We start from the raw sequence: 13,321 nt of genomic DNA, 5'->3' as shown, positions 1-13,321 counted from the left end.
CTATGTAGGCTTGGGTTTGAAGGCCGGGTGGGATATAAACGGATAGTAGATTTAGTCTGTGACCCTCCCACCTCCCCGACAATGCCGCAAAACGGCCCTGCGGGTCTGTTTCTGTGTGGTCAATATGGAGGGGACGAGAACGGCGCAGCAGGATCCCCACGCCTCTGGAGCCAGAGGTAAAGCCGGAATGAACCGCCAGAGTGTAACCCCCACCTATTAAGGGCCTGGCATGTGTTACCCATCAGGTGCGTCTCTTGCAGTAGGACTGCATCAGGGTGGTGACGCTTAATGAACTGTAAGACTATGGTACGCTTGAGCCTATCGCCCAGCCCGTTCACATTCCAGCTAAGAACTTTAAGACTGTTTTCCCATCTCCTAGCCATATCCATTACTGTGTGAGCTGGCCTGTCCTTTTATCCTGGTGTCTCCCTCGACTCTGTTCATACTAGTAATACGTGGCCGTACAAACCCCCCAACTCCCCTCCCCTCCCAACCTCCCTCCCAACAGTTCAATACAGTACAAAAAATGATCAATACACGTTGTAATGAACCCATAACCTTCTTCCTCCCCAACCTTGTGTGGAGTGTCCTCCCTTCCTGTGAACAAACCCCCCCCCACCCTGCTCCCTGCTCTGTAGGTTTCAAACTACCCACTGCCCCAATTAGCAGAGCGCCTGTCGCCCAACCCCACCCCGGATAGAGTAATCTACCCCCTCCCGAGGAAACTTGTGTGGGAAAACGTGAGCCAGCCCCGACACCGGCCGCCATACCCGTGCTGCCCCATGCTATAAGTCCCGTAGGTCTATGGTGCACTTTAGGAATGTTAGAAAGTCTCTGAGTCCTAGGGCGGATATGTCCGCTTCCCAACCTCAGTAACACCGAAAATACCCCATGTCAGCATTGTACATTACTGTTCGACGAGTCCTGGTTCCACAGTCTGATTCCTCATCGCGCTGTCTTGTCTCGGAGCGAGTCCCAGCGGGGACTGTTCGACCTGGAACGCCACGACCTTTGGCTCTGCTCGTCTTCTTCCGACCTCCCCACCGCTGATCCGGGGGAGGAGGCCCTGGCCTCTCTCCAGTTGTCGCGATCTTGTCCTGCTTGTGCCTCCGGTGCTGCCGCGTCGAGCCACTCCTGGACCGCTGCCGGCGATGTGAAAAACAGGGACTTGCCCCCCGTAATAATTTTCAGTTTGGCTGGGAAGAACATCATATATTTGACGCCTCGTTCTCGGAGCGCCGCCTTAACTCCCGTGAAGGAGCGCCGTTCCTGCTGGACTTGCAGCGTAAAGTCAGGGAAGAAGCGGATGGTGGCCCCTTCGTATTGCAGGTCTCCCAGTTGTCTGGCCGCCTGGAGGATGGCATCACGGTCCCTATAATTCAATATTTTTGCAATGATTGTTTTTGGTGGAGCCCCTTGTTTGGGTTTAGGGACCGGGGCGCGGTGAGCCCGTTCAATGGTAAAGATCGTGGAAAGTCTCTTCGGCTTTAGGTGGCGGGGAGTTAGGTCCTCCAGAAATAGCTCCACACTTTGCCCCTCCGTTCCTACCGGCACACCTACGATGCGGATGTTGCTCCTTCGGGCCCTCCCTTCCTGGTCCTCGAGTCTCAAGGCCATCAGTCGGTGTTGGTGGACGAGCTCGTTTACACGACCCTCGAGCCGTTTTTCCGAGGCCTGCAGTGCCTTTTTGTCGGTCTCGTTAGTTTTGGACCTCTCTGTGGTCTTGCCGAGGTCTGTGCGTAACAAGTTCACCTCAATAGAGATCTTGTCCATTTTCGTCTCAAGGCTAGTGCCAAGTGTCTGTATTGCGGTCATTATGGAGGTTAGGGAGGGCTCCGCCTGGTCTTTGTTGTCCTTTGCCGCCGCCTCGGACTGCACCTGCGCAATTGGCACCGCATATTGATCGAGTTTGTTAGTTTGGGTCGATGATCCCCTCTTGGGCCGCATGTCGAATGTAGGCTCCCTTACCAATTATTTTCAGCACCGCCGGTTTGGGTGTCGCCAGTCGCTGGTTCTGCGCTATTATTTCTTCTTCAGCAGGGCCTTGTGTTCAGTCCGTGTGGCTGGCCGATTTCGTCACCGCGTGCCGTGCGCGGAATGCCGCTCCAGGCCGCAGCCCGCCCACAATTGCCCAATGGCGTCTCTTTCCAGGCGCACAGTCGTTAAACCCGCCAATTAAGCCAGCAAACCAAGGCTTTCTCTTCCCCGGGTGGCAGGCTCGAGGGACCAGAACACCCGTCCTCCAAAGGATGCAGGCCGCTTCTATACCTATGACGCCAGTTGTGTAGGCCCTCTCGTTCCGTGCGTGCCGCCTCCTCAAGGTCGCTGCTCACCAGGCCTACGGCGCCACGATCAGCAGCTGCTCCGGCCGTCATGCCACCATCGCTGTCTGCGAAGCACGATAATTTCCTGCCGAACCCCCCCCCTTGTATGTCTGGGGTGTCCGCTCGGCGAGGTGTTGCAATTTATGCCCCGCAGTGCGCAGGATGGTCGCCGACTGTCTTTGCCTAGTCCGGCCTGTTCGGTGGCCCCCGTGCCCCTTCTCTGGAGTGCCTCTTGGATCTTAAAGGGGTGCAGGCAGCAGCTCAACCTGGCGCCAATGTGGGCCCGCCCACCGGAGATACGGCTCCACCTAGGCCCAGTGTTCGATATAGGCCGCAAGCCGGGGCCTCGATTTTGGTTGCAGCCAGTGCTCAGGCTCCAGACCTCGTCCCCAGGCCAGCCGCGGCACCGCCGATCGCGGCGCTCTGCCCTCGCTGGGTCCCCGGGCTCCGCTCCAAGCGCGGATCAGTAGCGCATCACCTATGGGAGCCGGAGCGCCGATGGCAGTGTGCTCCAGCCAGGTTTAGGTGTCGGATGAGATGGGGACAGCAGCGGTCCCGATGGAGCTCGGCTTCTAGGCAGCCATTTTTGTCGGCGCCTGGCCACGCCCCCATATTTCCCAAAGTTAATACTAACTTCTGTAGCAAGAGTTAAGAATGGCTTTAGATTGGTGCCTTTAGGTATATCGCAGAAAATTCTTGAGAGAATGACATTTTTGTTAATAAACCACGCAAATTAGTATTAGACAGCTTACGCACATAATGTCCATAGGGAATATTATCTTTACATAACTGTTCATTACAGCTAAATGAGGGCTCTCCATACCAGTAAGTTTGGCACAGGCTCGGGGGGGCGGAGCTAGCCGGCATCCGAAATGGCTGCCTGATTCCGGAGCTCCTCCGCCCGGTCTACCGATCCTTTAATTATCCTGCTCGTTGCTGCATAATTTCCTGCCAAAGAACGTCGCCGGAGTGTGTGCTCCCTTTGAGCTCCCGAACCCTGTGCCTTGGCCCGAGTTTGACACCAGCGGGACTGAGAACGAGCGACCGGCGCTGAGACACGCGGCGGGCCCACTGAGCCGCGGTCTCGAGTTTCGCGCTACCCGCAACGGAGATCCAGACCCCTTCCATCGAGGCCTCGGAGGACATCGCGGTGAGGCTCGGGGCGGCGGCTGGCCGTGTATGCGGTGAGTGGGGGAGTGCGGACATTGAGGGGACTTGCGTGGCGCCAGAGAGGACCTTGCACATCGGGTCTCTCTTCCCCCCCCTCCCCCCTGCTCCCGCATCGCGGTAAGAACTGGCGGCGGGAGACCTGTGGCATCGCTGCGGAGGCTGCTGTGGAGATGCCCGCACTTGGAGGACCGCGCTGTCTGGGCTGTAGTCCTGTGTTAGCCCCCACTGACCTTCCTGAGGGTGCGCTTTGCTATTACAACCCAACGTACAATATTTGGTGACCGGTGTCTCCCTGCACTGATGAGACTGGGATTGGCAGTGACCTTTGGTGGTGTGGACTGTAACGCGCGGCACTGATACCCACAGCCGGCGCTACTGGAATGATTTTTGGTTTCCGGGCGGCGTAAGGGCTCTGCACAGACTTTCTGGCGGTGCCTTGCCAAGTGAGGGGTCATAGCCCTACCGTGGAACGCTGTGACTGCTGCCCAGCGGGGTGGGACTGTGAAACATACCTTTGCACGGGGCCAGAGATACAGGTTTCTGCCTGTTGTCTACCTTCCCACCGGCCTACGGACTGCTGCCTGCGACAAGTGTCCCTGGGCCCCGCCAATTCCTCGGTCCTGGGCCGATCGCCACTCAACTGTGCTCCCTCCTTGCCCCCCATAGCCATACCCTGGCAGTGTGTGCGCCTGCATTCCTGTTCTCCTAGCTGAGGCTGCCGCCCCATGCAGTCACAGACTTTTCACTTGGAGGCCTGCTCGACTGTGGGGGCGCTTGAGGGGGGACTCTGTCGCTGCGACCTACCTCTTGGGGTCTCCTGACCTGGGCCTCGCCCCAGTAGTGAGGGGGTGCACCCTTGGCTGTCATGGGTCGCTCTGATAGGACACAGTCCAAACTCTCCTTCGGCCCCAAGGGCCCTAAAACGATAGACGACGCGGGCAGAGGCACCACGGCGGATAGGCCTGAGACAGAAGAGGTACAGCAGCAGGACTTACGCAGTATTCTTCTGACCATGGAAAAGAATCTCCAAGGGGGTATGGCAAATCAGGGCACGAAAATAGACGCTCTTACCTATCGCATGGATCGCATGGCCGAGCGGCTTAATAAACAAGCGGAACGTATAGATATGTCGGAGCGTCGGCTCAAAGAGGTTGAGGAGGCCCAGACCACGCTCGACTCAGACAACAAACAAATTGGAAGGGCCATGCACTCCCTCTTGGACAAGACTGAAGAATTGGAGGCCCGCTCGCGCCGATGCAACCTACGCGTCACGGGCCTTCCGGAAACCACTCAGACAGGCAATATGGAACTGTTTATGGAAGGCCTCCTGAAGAAACTCCTCGGAGACACTGCGTTCTCGAACATGTTCATTGTTGAAAGGGCGCATCGCTCCCTGGGCCCACAACCCAAGCCGGGGGCTCCCCCACGGCCCATCATTGCCAAATTGCTAAACTATCGGGATCGCGACGTAGCCCTGAAACTGGCCAGAGAAAAGCAGCCGCTACAATATGAGAGTTCGGTTCTATCCATATATCCCGACTTTACGGCCAGGGTGCAGGAAGACAGGAAACAATTTGCTCCTCTGAAACGTCAGCTACACGAGCTTGGCGCAGATTATGCGATGCTATACCCCGCAAAACTACGTGTCAACAGGCAGGGTAGATCCTTGATCTTTACGGATCCCAAAGCGCTCCAAAAGACCCTGAAAGACTGGCAGTGGGAGAACCACTCACTGAGGAATGAGGGCGAGGCTACGGAGAGGGATTCCTTGGAGAAACAAGACTGAGTGCAGCTTAAGTGTGATTCCTGATGCTCTGCTGTGTCATGCCATGGCAGGTTTTGTGCGCGGGAGGGGGGCTGGGACACAGGGTTATGACGTTTTTTTTTTCTTCAGATGTGGTTTTTATTGATATAAGATGATCCTATGCCCCCGTGTTCTATAGGGTCCGCTTCTTGCATTTTCAGGTTTTGCTCGGGACGGGAGTTATGGTTTGATCCTTACACACGGTCTATTCTTTTGGGAACTAGCGACATTCGCATGCTTTGGCAGTTTTTGAACTCGCATTTGTGGATTGAGACATTTGGCAACTGAGCACGGGGTGGTGACCCCACCCTCCTATTTTTCTGAAGTACTGGGTTGGAGGAGTGAGGGGTGCAGCGAAGTTGACACTGCTTTAGAGTGATACTTGCACTCCTATTTTCCGACTACATCTGCCCCCGTGTGCTTACCACTGCTCTCATATGTATATCCAGAGAGGTGGGTGGGAGGCCTTGATTGTGTGTATGCGAACGTTTGGCTGCTGTGGAGTGATAGTGGGGTTGGGTACTGTTTGACTGGGTGGAAGACTGAACGCGGCCTAGTTGGGGTTGGGCAGGTGTGGGTGGGGGGTAGGGAATAGGAATCTGTGGGAAATGTTTTCATACACAGTTTTTTATTGGTTGCATGGTTCGTTACAGGCAAGTGGGAGACATCGAAGAGCAGTAACGTGTCCGCGAGACACCTCATACTTACACTTGACATAGTAGTTATGACTTTTCCACGCACTCCATTGCAGATGGCGGGACGGTAGGAATTGAAGGGCCTGATACGTTGAGATTCCTGACCTGGAACGTGCGAGGCCTGAACGACCACCGTAAGGTGCGCAGGGTCCTCCAATACTTAGCTAAACACAGAGTAGACATTGCTGTCTTGCAGGAAACGCACCTCCCACTAGATAGCCCCATCCTTAGCTATAGAGGGCTCAAGAATAATATACACGCAGCAGGTTTTACCACTCATGCCAGAGGGGTCCTCACCTGGTTCAATCCGAAATCCTCCTTAACATGGTCCCCACTAGTGGCAGATGACGATGGCCGATTTGCTATCACGAGTTGCCGTGGCAAGGGCGCGGGCTTGTGTATTGTGAACACCTACGGCCCTAACTTTGATTTCCCTGCCTTCTACACAGTCTTAGCGGCAAAGATCCTTCCGTTCGCTAACAAGATTAAATTTTTGTGGTGGGGATTTTAACTTGACTCGACACCCTGGGCTAGACAGGTCGGATGGCCCAACGCGATCCCCCTCGGCCTCTGCACGGACTCGATCCATGCAGCTGCTAAATTTAGATCTAGTTGATGTCTGGCGACATCGACATCCGTCGCAGGGCGGGTTCAGCCCCTCATAATATATCTATGAGAATAGACTACTGGTTTCTGTCTTCTCGATTTCTCCAGAACGTGAGAGCATGCGAAGTTTTGCCCCGAACATATTCGGACCACTCGCCAATCCTGGTTACCTGTTCCATGCCCACCCGGCGGATCCCACCTTTTGCCTGGCGCTTTCCCCGTACTCTTTGCTGGAACCTATCTTCAAAGAGGAGCTGCTGACGGCTTTGGAGGTTTTCTTCGAAACGAATGTGGGCTCTGTTGAGGAGTTTCAATCGGTTTGGGAGGCATTTGAACTGTACACTAGAGGGGTCACCATCTCTAAGCATGCAGGTGTGCTGAAGTCGATTAGGGACCGACTAGAGTTTTTGGAACGTAAATTAAGGATCTGGAGGCCCTGAGGGCGCAGACCGGGGACGACTCAATTGATCAGGAAATAGCGAGGGTCCTACGAGAATATAACGACGAGGCGGATTTGGAAATTAAACACCTGGGGAAGTATGCTACAGCCCGGAGCTACTGTGAAAGCGGTAGAGATCACTCCTCGATACCGGTGATGCGTTCGGAGGACTCGGAAGTTCCGCTTCCCAACGAAGCTATTGTGGCACGGTTTCAAGAGTATTACGCGAAGATGTACGCGTAAAGGAGTCCTGCTTCCGAGGAGAGTATTGTGGACTACCTGACACATATCGAGCTTCCATGGCTCTCAGACTTACATCGGGAATTCTTAGTTCGCCCCTTCGAGCGGGACGAGGTTGCATTGGCTTTGTCGTCCATGAAGTGTGGAAGCGCGCCAGGCAGCGATGGGCTTACGGTCGGCTTTTATAAGGCTTTCTCTGAACTTTTGATACCACACCTACTTACTCTATTTGACGATATGGCCAATACGGGTATTATGCCTCCTTCTATGAGAGAGGCAATCATTGTAGCGATTCTTAAGCCGGGCAAGGACCCGAGTGACTGCGCCTCGTATCGCCCACTTTCTCTCATGAATGTGGATACAAAAATCTTCACTAAGCTTCTTTCTAACCGCTTGCAACCCTTAGTCACAACCCTGGTTGCTCCGGAGCAATCTGGCTTTGTCCCAACGCGCAACCTCACATATAACATTAGAACTGTCTTTGCTGCGTTTCAACACACGCGCCCAGAGGTATCAGCTGTTGCAGTCTTCCTGAACATGGAGAAGGCATTCGATTCAGTGGAATGGGTGTTCCTCCACCAGGTGCTGAAAAGGATGGGTGTGGGGCAACTTTTCTTACAGCTCCTAACGGTGTTGTACTCATTACCGACGGCACGCATCTGCATTGGCCCGCTGGTTTCAGAACCCATTGCTGTCGGAAGAGGCACGAGGCAGGGCTGCCCCCTCTCTCCGATACTATATGTGTTGGCCGCTGAGCCTCTGGCTTGTGCTCTTCGGGAGTATCATAGTCACCGAGGTATCCGCTTCCCGACCTATCACCTTATTGTCTCCACCTACGCGGACGACACACTGCTTTATGTTCGGGGTCCCGCTACATAACTCTCCACGGTCCTGAGAGTGGTGGTTCTTTTTGGTTCACTTTCAGGCATTCAGGTCAACTGGGCTAAGTCCCTTATGTTCCCTTTGACGCCCTCCACTGCAGTTTGAACCGGAGTATCCACTACAGTGGACTACTGATGCGGTCCGATATCTTGAGATTCGCCTCCACACGGACTCTGAAATAGTTATTAGCGAAAACTATGGGCGCGCCATATCGCGGTTGGAGGATGATATAGAGAAATGAATTTCACTCCCGCTATCACTTCTGGGGCGTATTTCCCTGATGAAATTGGTGATTCTCCCGCAATTTCTCTTCCTATTCTGTAATATTCCGATGACCCTATCTTCCCACTTTTTCCGCAGGCTACAGTCCCTATTAATACACCTTGCCTGGGCGGATAAACAACCCAGGGTGGCCTGGAACGTCCTAGTGCCACCCTATGCAGCAGGAGGTCTGAATGCACCAGACATGGAACTCTACTATCGAGTTGCGCAGTGTGCTCATGCTTATTCCTGGATACATGGCCTGCATGACGCTCCCTACGTCCGTATTGAGAAGCTAGTCGCAGATCCGACTCCTTTGCCGGCACTGCTGACGTTGTTTCGAGACCGCCGCACGGGCATTTAGATTCCCTGAATTCTGTTATACATGCCTGGCATCGCATGATGGAGATAACAGGCGTGTACCTTACTGGACTCCCCACGGGCGGAGATTGAATGGTGCCATTGGCTAGCACTATGTCGGGAGAGAGGGGTAATTCTGGCCCTTCATCAACTTGGTCTGCGTACCATGGGTGACTTATTTGCGGGCGGCACAGCACGAACCTGGGACGAGGTTAATACTACTGAGCTGAACCCCACTCTGATATCGCGGTTTCAATTTCATAGGGTGCGACATGCTATGCGAGAGCTTCTTGGCGATGACATGGAGGAAGCGGTGACGGTGGTCGCATTTGACTACGTGATGGCTGAGAAGTCCCCTGTGAAGTTAATGACTAACCTCTATAGGATAGCCCAGACCGAGAGACACACTGAATACACGAAGCTGAGATTAGCCTGGCAGAGTGACTTAGGCACCAAGCTGAACGAGGAACTGTGGAACTATTGCTGTGCTAGCACTAGGAAGATCTCCCTAAATGGGCGACAAAGACTCATACACTTTAAATATTTGAACAGAACCTATTACACCCCAGAGAGACTCCACAGGTACCGCCTGCGTGATTCACGTGAGTGCGAAAGATGCAGGGCCCCGATGGCGGACTTTCTGCATGTTGCCTGGACCTGCCCTGTAATCTCCCCTTTCTGGCAGGCGATATACGGTGAAATTAACAGAGTGATGTCCCTAGCACTGGACCCGGACCCTCTGCTAGCCCTCCTGGGATACTCCAAAGCCTTACGCCCTGCCCAGAGGGGAGTAGTTGACATGGCGTTCCTGATAGCCAGGTGGTGCGTTGCTAGAACCTGGATGAGAGGCCCTCCCCCTTCCCTTAATTTTTGGAAGAGAGAATTGATATATTGCTGTACCCAAACTGAATTATATAGCGATCTGATGCCCCCGAGGAATAGGCCCAAAAACTTCTGGTCCCTAATACTGGATGGTACGTTAATGTCCAGCGCGCAAGACAGGGATGATGCAGCAGATGGAGACGCACAGACTGGAGTGGAGGGGAGGGCGAGGGACGACTGTTATGACGACACTGACACAAATAACATGAATGATACGACGGACCCTACTACACCTCCTTAGTTTGCACTGCTTTCTCAACTAGATTGGGGCACTGGTCGCCAGAGACGGTGGTTGACATGCCTTTGGCAATAGGTTGGCCAACACTGCATGGTCCCTTGACCTTTCTTCCTGCTGATGCCTTCATGTTACTGCCTACTTGATATTCTAAAGATGCAATTGCTTGTACAAAACTGCTGATTTTAATAGATGATTATACTCTCACGATTGTCTGATGGTTACTTGTGATTCGTCGCCTAACACTGTTCTGATGTAACTTGCCTCTTGTTGTCTTTGAAATTGCAATAAACAAATTACTAAAAAAAAAAAAAAAGTTTGGCACAGGCTCTTATTGAATAAGATAGTTTAGCAATTGTGAGTTGAATTATGTGTGTAAAGCTATGACATTGACACAGTAATGCTGCAAAGAGGCACGTTTAGTCAAATTAAAAAAATTAAGGTTGTTCCAAGTAAAGCAGGAGCGCTCGCAAGTGCAGCAGTCTGCACAGCATATCACTAACAATTTCTAAAATATGCATAAGAAAATGGGCTTCGGATCTACTCACTTCATGCTACAGCCTGGCTGGTTTATCATTTTGCCTTCCAGGAGGTGCATGCTTTGGAATACAGGAATCAGTATTTTGGAAATTCATCTGAAAAGTACACTCAATATTCACACCATTTCCCACAATACATTTTTAGCTCCCAAATTCCTCAGACACAGAAAGCAATCCATTATTTTTAAGTCTTCCCAGCATTGGCAAAGGTAATAGTAATGTGATAACATGTGTGCATGCAAGACATGTAAACAGCATTTGTGAATGTCTTGTATTTACGAGCACTGGTATATTAAAGTCCGACCTACTGGCTTTGCCAATGCTTGTTGCAAGCAACATAAGTGACATCGTTAGACACTTACTAAAGAGCTTCCCACCTAGATTCAAGCCACAAAGTACCAGGTCCAGCATGCATTCATTTGCTGATGAGTACCCACGTTTGTGCTTCAGAAATTGATTTCAGAGCAGTGTCTTGTTCCATGGTAGCATTACTCCAAAGACAGATTTTTAATTCCCAGAAAGTTCTTGCAAATGAGGTAACTAGAGTCGATTGGAAAGAATCTTCTGTTCTGTTGTTCTCTCTAAGAGCTACATACATTTTTGGGAGAAGTCAGGATAGGCATACTGCAAACCTGTACAAGCTGTTCTGTGCTTTGAATCTGGATTGCTAAATATTGATAACATTGATAAGAGGATGGCTGGGGAACGGAAATATTTCAGATTGACAAACTTCTCAAACGACTAGTGTTTACTTACTTAGTGGTTGTTTATCAGTAGTAAATCCTCCAAAGAGAAAAAGGCAATCAGAAGAAATTCTCGTTAAAGAATGCCAAGATCGTCCCACCGGGCAGATCCCCTGTGTTTTACTAGAGAAAGAAGTAACAGATAAAGTAGCTCTAACTTATCAGTATAAATTTAAATATTTTTAAATGTGCAAGGTGAATTTCTTGCACGTTACCATTAAGTAGCATGAAATCATTTACTACAAAATTCCGTACAAATAAAAAAAAAATGAAGCAAAACATTTTGAAAAAATACGTATTAGCTTGCGATCACATGACAAAACCTTGTGTCAACCTCGCTTAGATACCTCTGCTGCTCATAACTATTTTCATGACATTAACCCACTCTCTCAAAGACTGTACAAAACTGGGGCCCTGGCACAAATCTCAACAGCAGCATTTCAAGGTATTGTTGTGTTTGCAGGTTTCACAACGGTCCAATTATATTTTTTATAGATGCATTTTGCGATTTGTGATCTCTTTGAGGGAGAGCTGATAGAGTGGCTTTAGGTAGGGTACATGGTGTCTTGCTCAAATTCAGTGTTGAGGCATCTGGTTCTGAACTTTCTTAAGTATCTGCAAATGGCTAACCCCCATTTAGACAATGTTGTAGTCGCACTGATACTGTAACAATGCCCTCCTGAGTTTTGCCCAACTGTTTGACTAAAGGAGCAGAAGAACCTACTTGGGCATACACATACCAAACTGTACTGTGTTCTCCAGGGGACACCATTAACCTTTGTAATGAAAGATGTTGCAGTCCAGGTTTTCTATTTTTGTATTTTAACTTTCAATACTGGGGTGCCTGTCCAGAAGAAACAGGACCTCTCAAAAGAGATGGCATTGAAGTTGGTGCGAGATGGCATTGAAGTTGGTGCCCTAGTACTTAAATGATTTAGAAACCTTCAGAGGTTTCATTTCTCTTTTTCCAAACGTAGAGTACTACCAACGAGCTGGAATTTTGCCGCATGATCTCTATGATCCTCTTTCCAATCGAAATAGTATCAGTATTATCCGTGCAAATCTGGAACTAGGGGTGGTGGAGGTGAGTGAAGCATGATTATGTGGTCAATGGCTACATGGATTTTTGGACAACCACACATGGAAAAATCGTCAAATTTGAAAGGAAGAGTTCACTGTGTCTATTGATTTTGGCATGTCGTTAAAAATGAATGTTTTGGTATGCACATGAGTTCTGTGGAAAGATCAAAGAGGATCAGTACCACCCTCATTTACTTATGCAAAGAGTTATTCTCTTGTTTTCACCAGTCCACTCTCTATCCAAATTGTAAAGTTATCGTTAGGGTGGACATGGTTTTTAGCACAGTCACAACTGTTTTGTGAACTTTTTCGCAGCCATTGCCGGGACAAAACATTGGTGAACATTTTTGGATTAGCTATTGCTTTATCTAGGATGGGCCCAATTATGTCATGTTTGATGTTTCAAAAAAATGATCTGTGTTCTAGAAATCTATTCAGCAGCTGTGTAATTTTCCAGGGCAAGAACAGCAAAGGAATCTTAGTGAAATGCTCCTGGGAAGCTAACTGACAGTTTTGAGGTTTTGATTCTATGCATCTTCTGCAGGGGTTGTGTGTGGTAGGTTCAACAGATAGGACAAGGCCAAGGAGACATGGAAGTTCACGCTATGATAATGGATGGCCTTTGCACAATCAGGATGCCTTTGACCGGTTCCTTGGGATGAACACGGTGCATTTTTAAAACCCATCACAACAGTGATCACACAGTCAATTTTTAACAACTGACTTGTTTAGAAAAATGCTACGATTTGAGCAGTTTAGTGGGAATAACTTGGCCCTTCATACCACTAGAGATTGCACTGATGTCAATTGAACAGGCTTCAGCATCTGAAAACCTGCTCAGAATACAAAGCTTTTCCGGTTTAGAGCCAATCATTACTTCCATATTGAACCATAATCTGGCATCTCTTTATTTCTAATTGTTTGCTTCCTCAGTCAAAGTGATGCACTAACGAACAAGTTACTTACCTTTGGTAATGTCTTATCCGGTAGAGACTATCTAGCAGCAGATTCCTTACCTTTGAATATCCCCAAGCGTGAGACTGGATCCGGAAACATTTCAA

The 13,321-nt window shown here is 50.4% G+C and overlaps 1 protein-coding gene across 1 annotated transcript in view; it reads right to left on the bottom strand.

Moving 5' to 3' along the window:
- The window catches only part of KLHDC2 (kelch domain containing 2), a 151,353-nt gene that overhangs the window by 31,762 nt on the left and 106,270 nt on the right, over window positions 1-13,321 (bottom strand). Inside the window, exon 9 of the mRNA XM_078659710.1 lies at window positions 11,194-11,303. Within this exon, the coding sequence (XP_078515836.1) occupies window positions 11,194-11,303 (110 nt within the window). The remainder of the gene's footprint in view (window positions 1-11,193; window positions 11,304-13,321) is intronic.

The sequence above is a fragment of the Lissotriton helveticus genome, chromosome 9 (genome assembly GCF_964261635.1).
Source record: "Lissotriton helveticus chromosome 9, aLisHel1.1, whole genome shotgun sequence".
In the NCBI taxonomy this organism is placed as follows: Eukaryota; Metazoa; Chordata; class Amphibia; order Caudata; family Salamandridae; genus Lissotriton; species Lissotriton helveticus.
The sequence above is the reverse complement of the archived record's forward strand: the minus strand, read 5'-3'. Positions and strand labels throughout refer to the sequence as shown.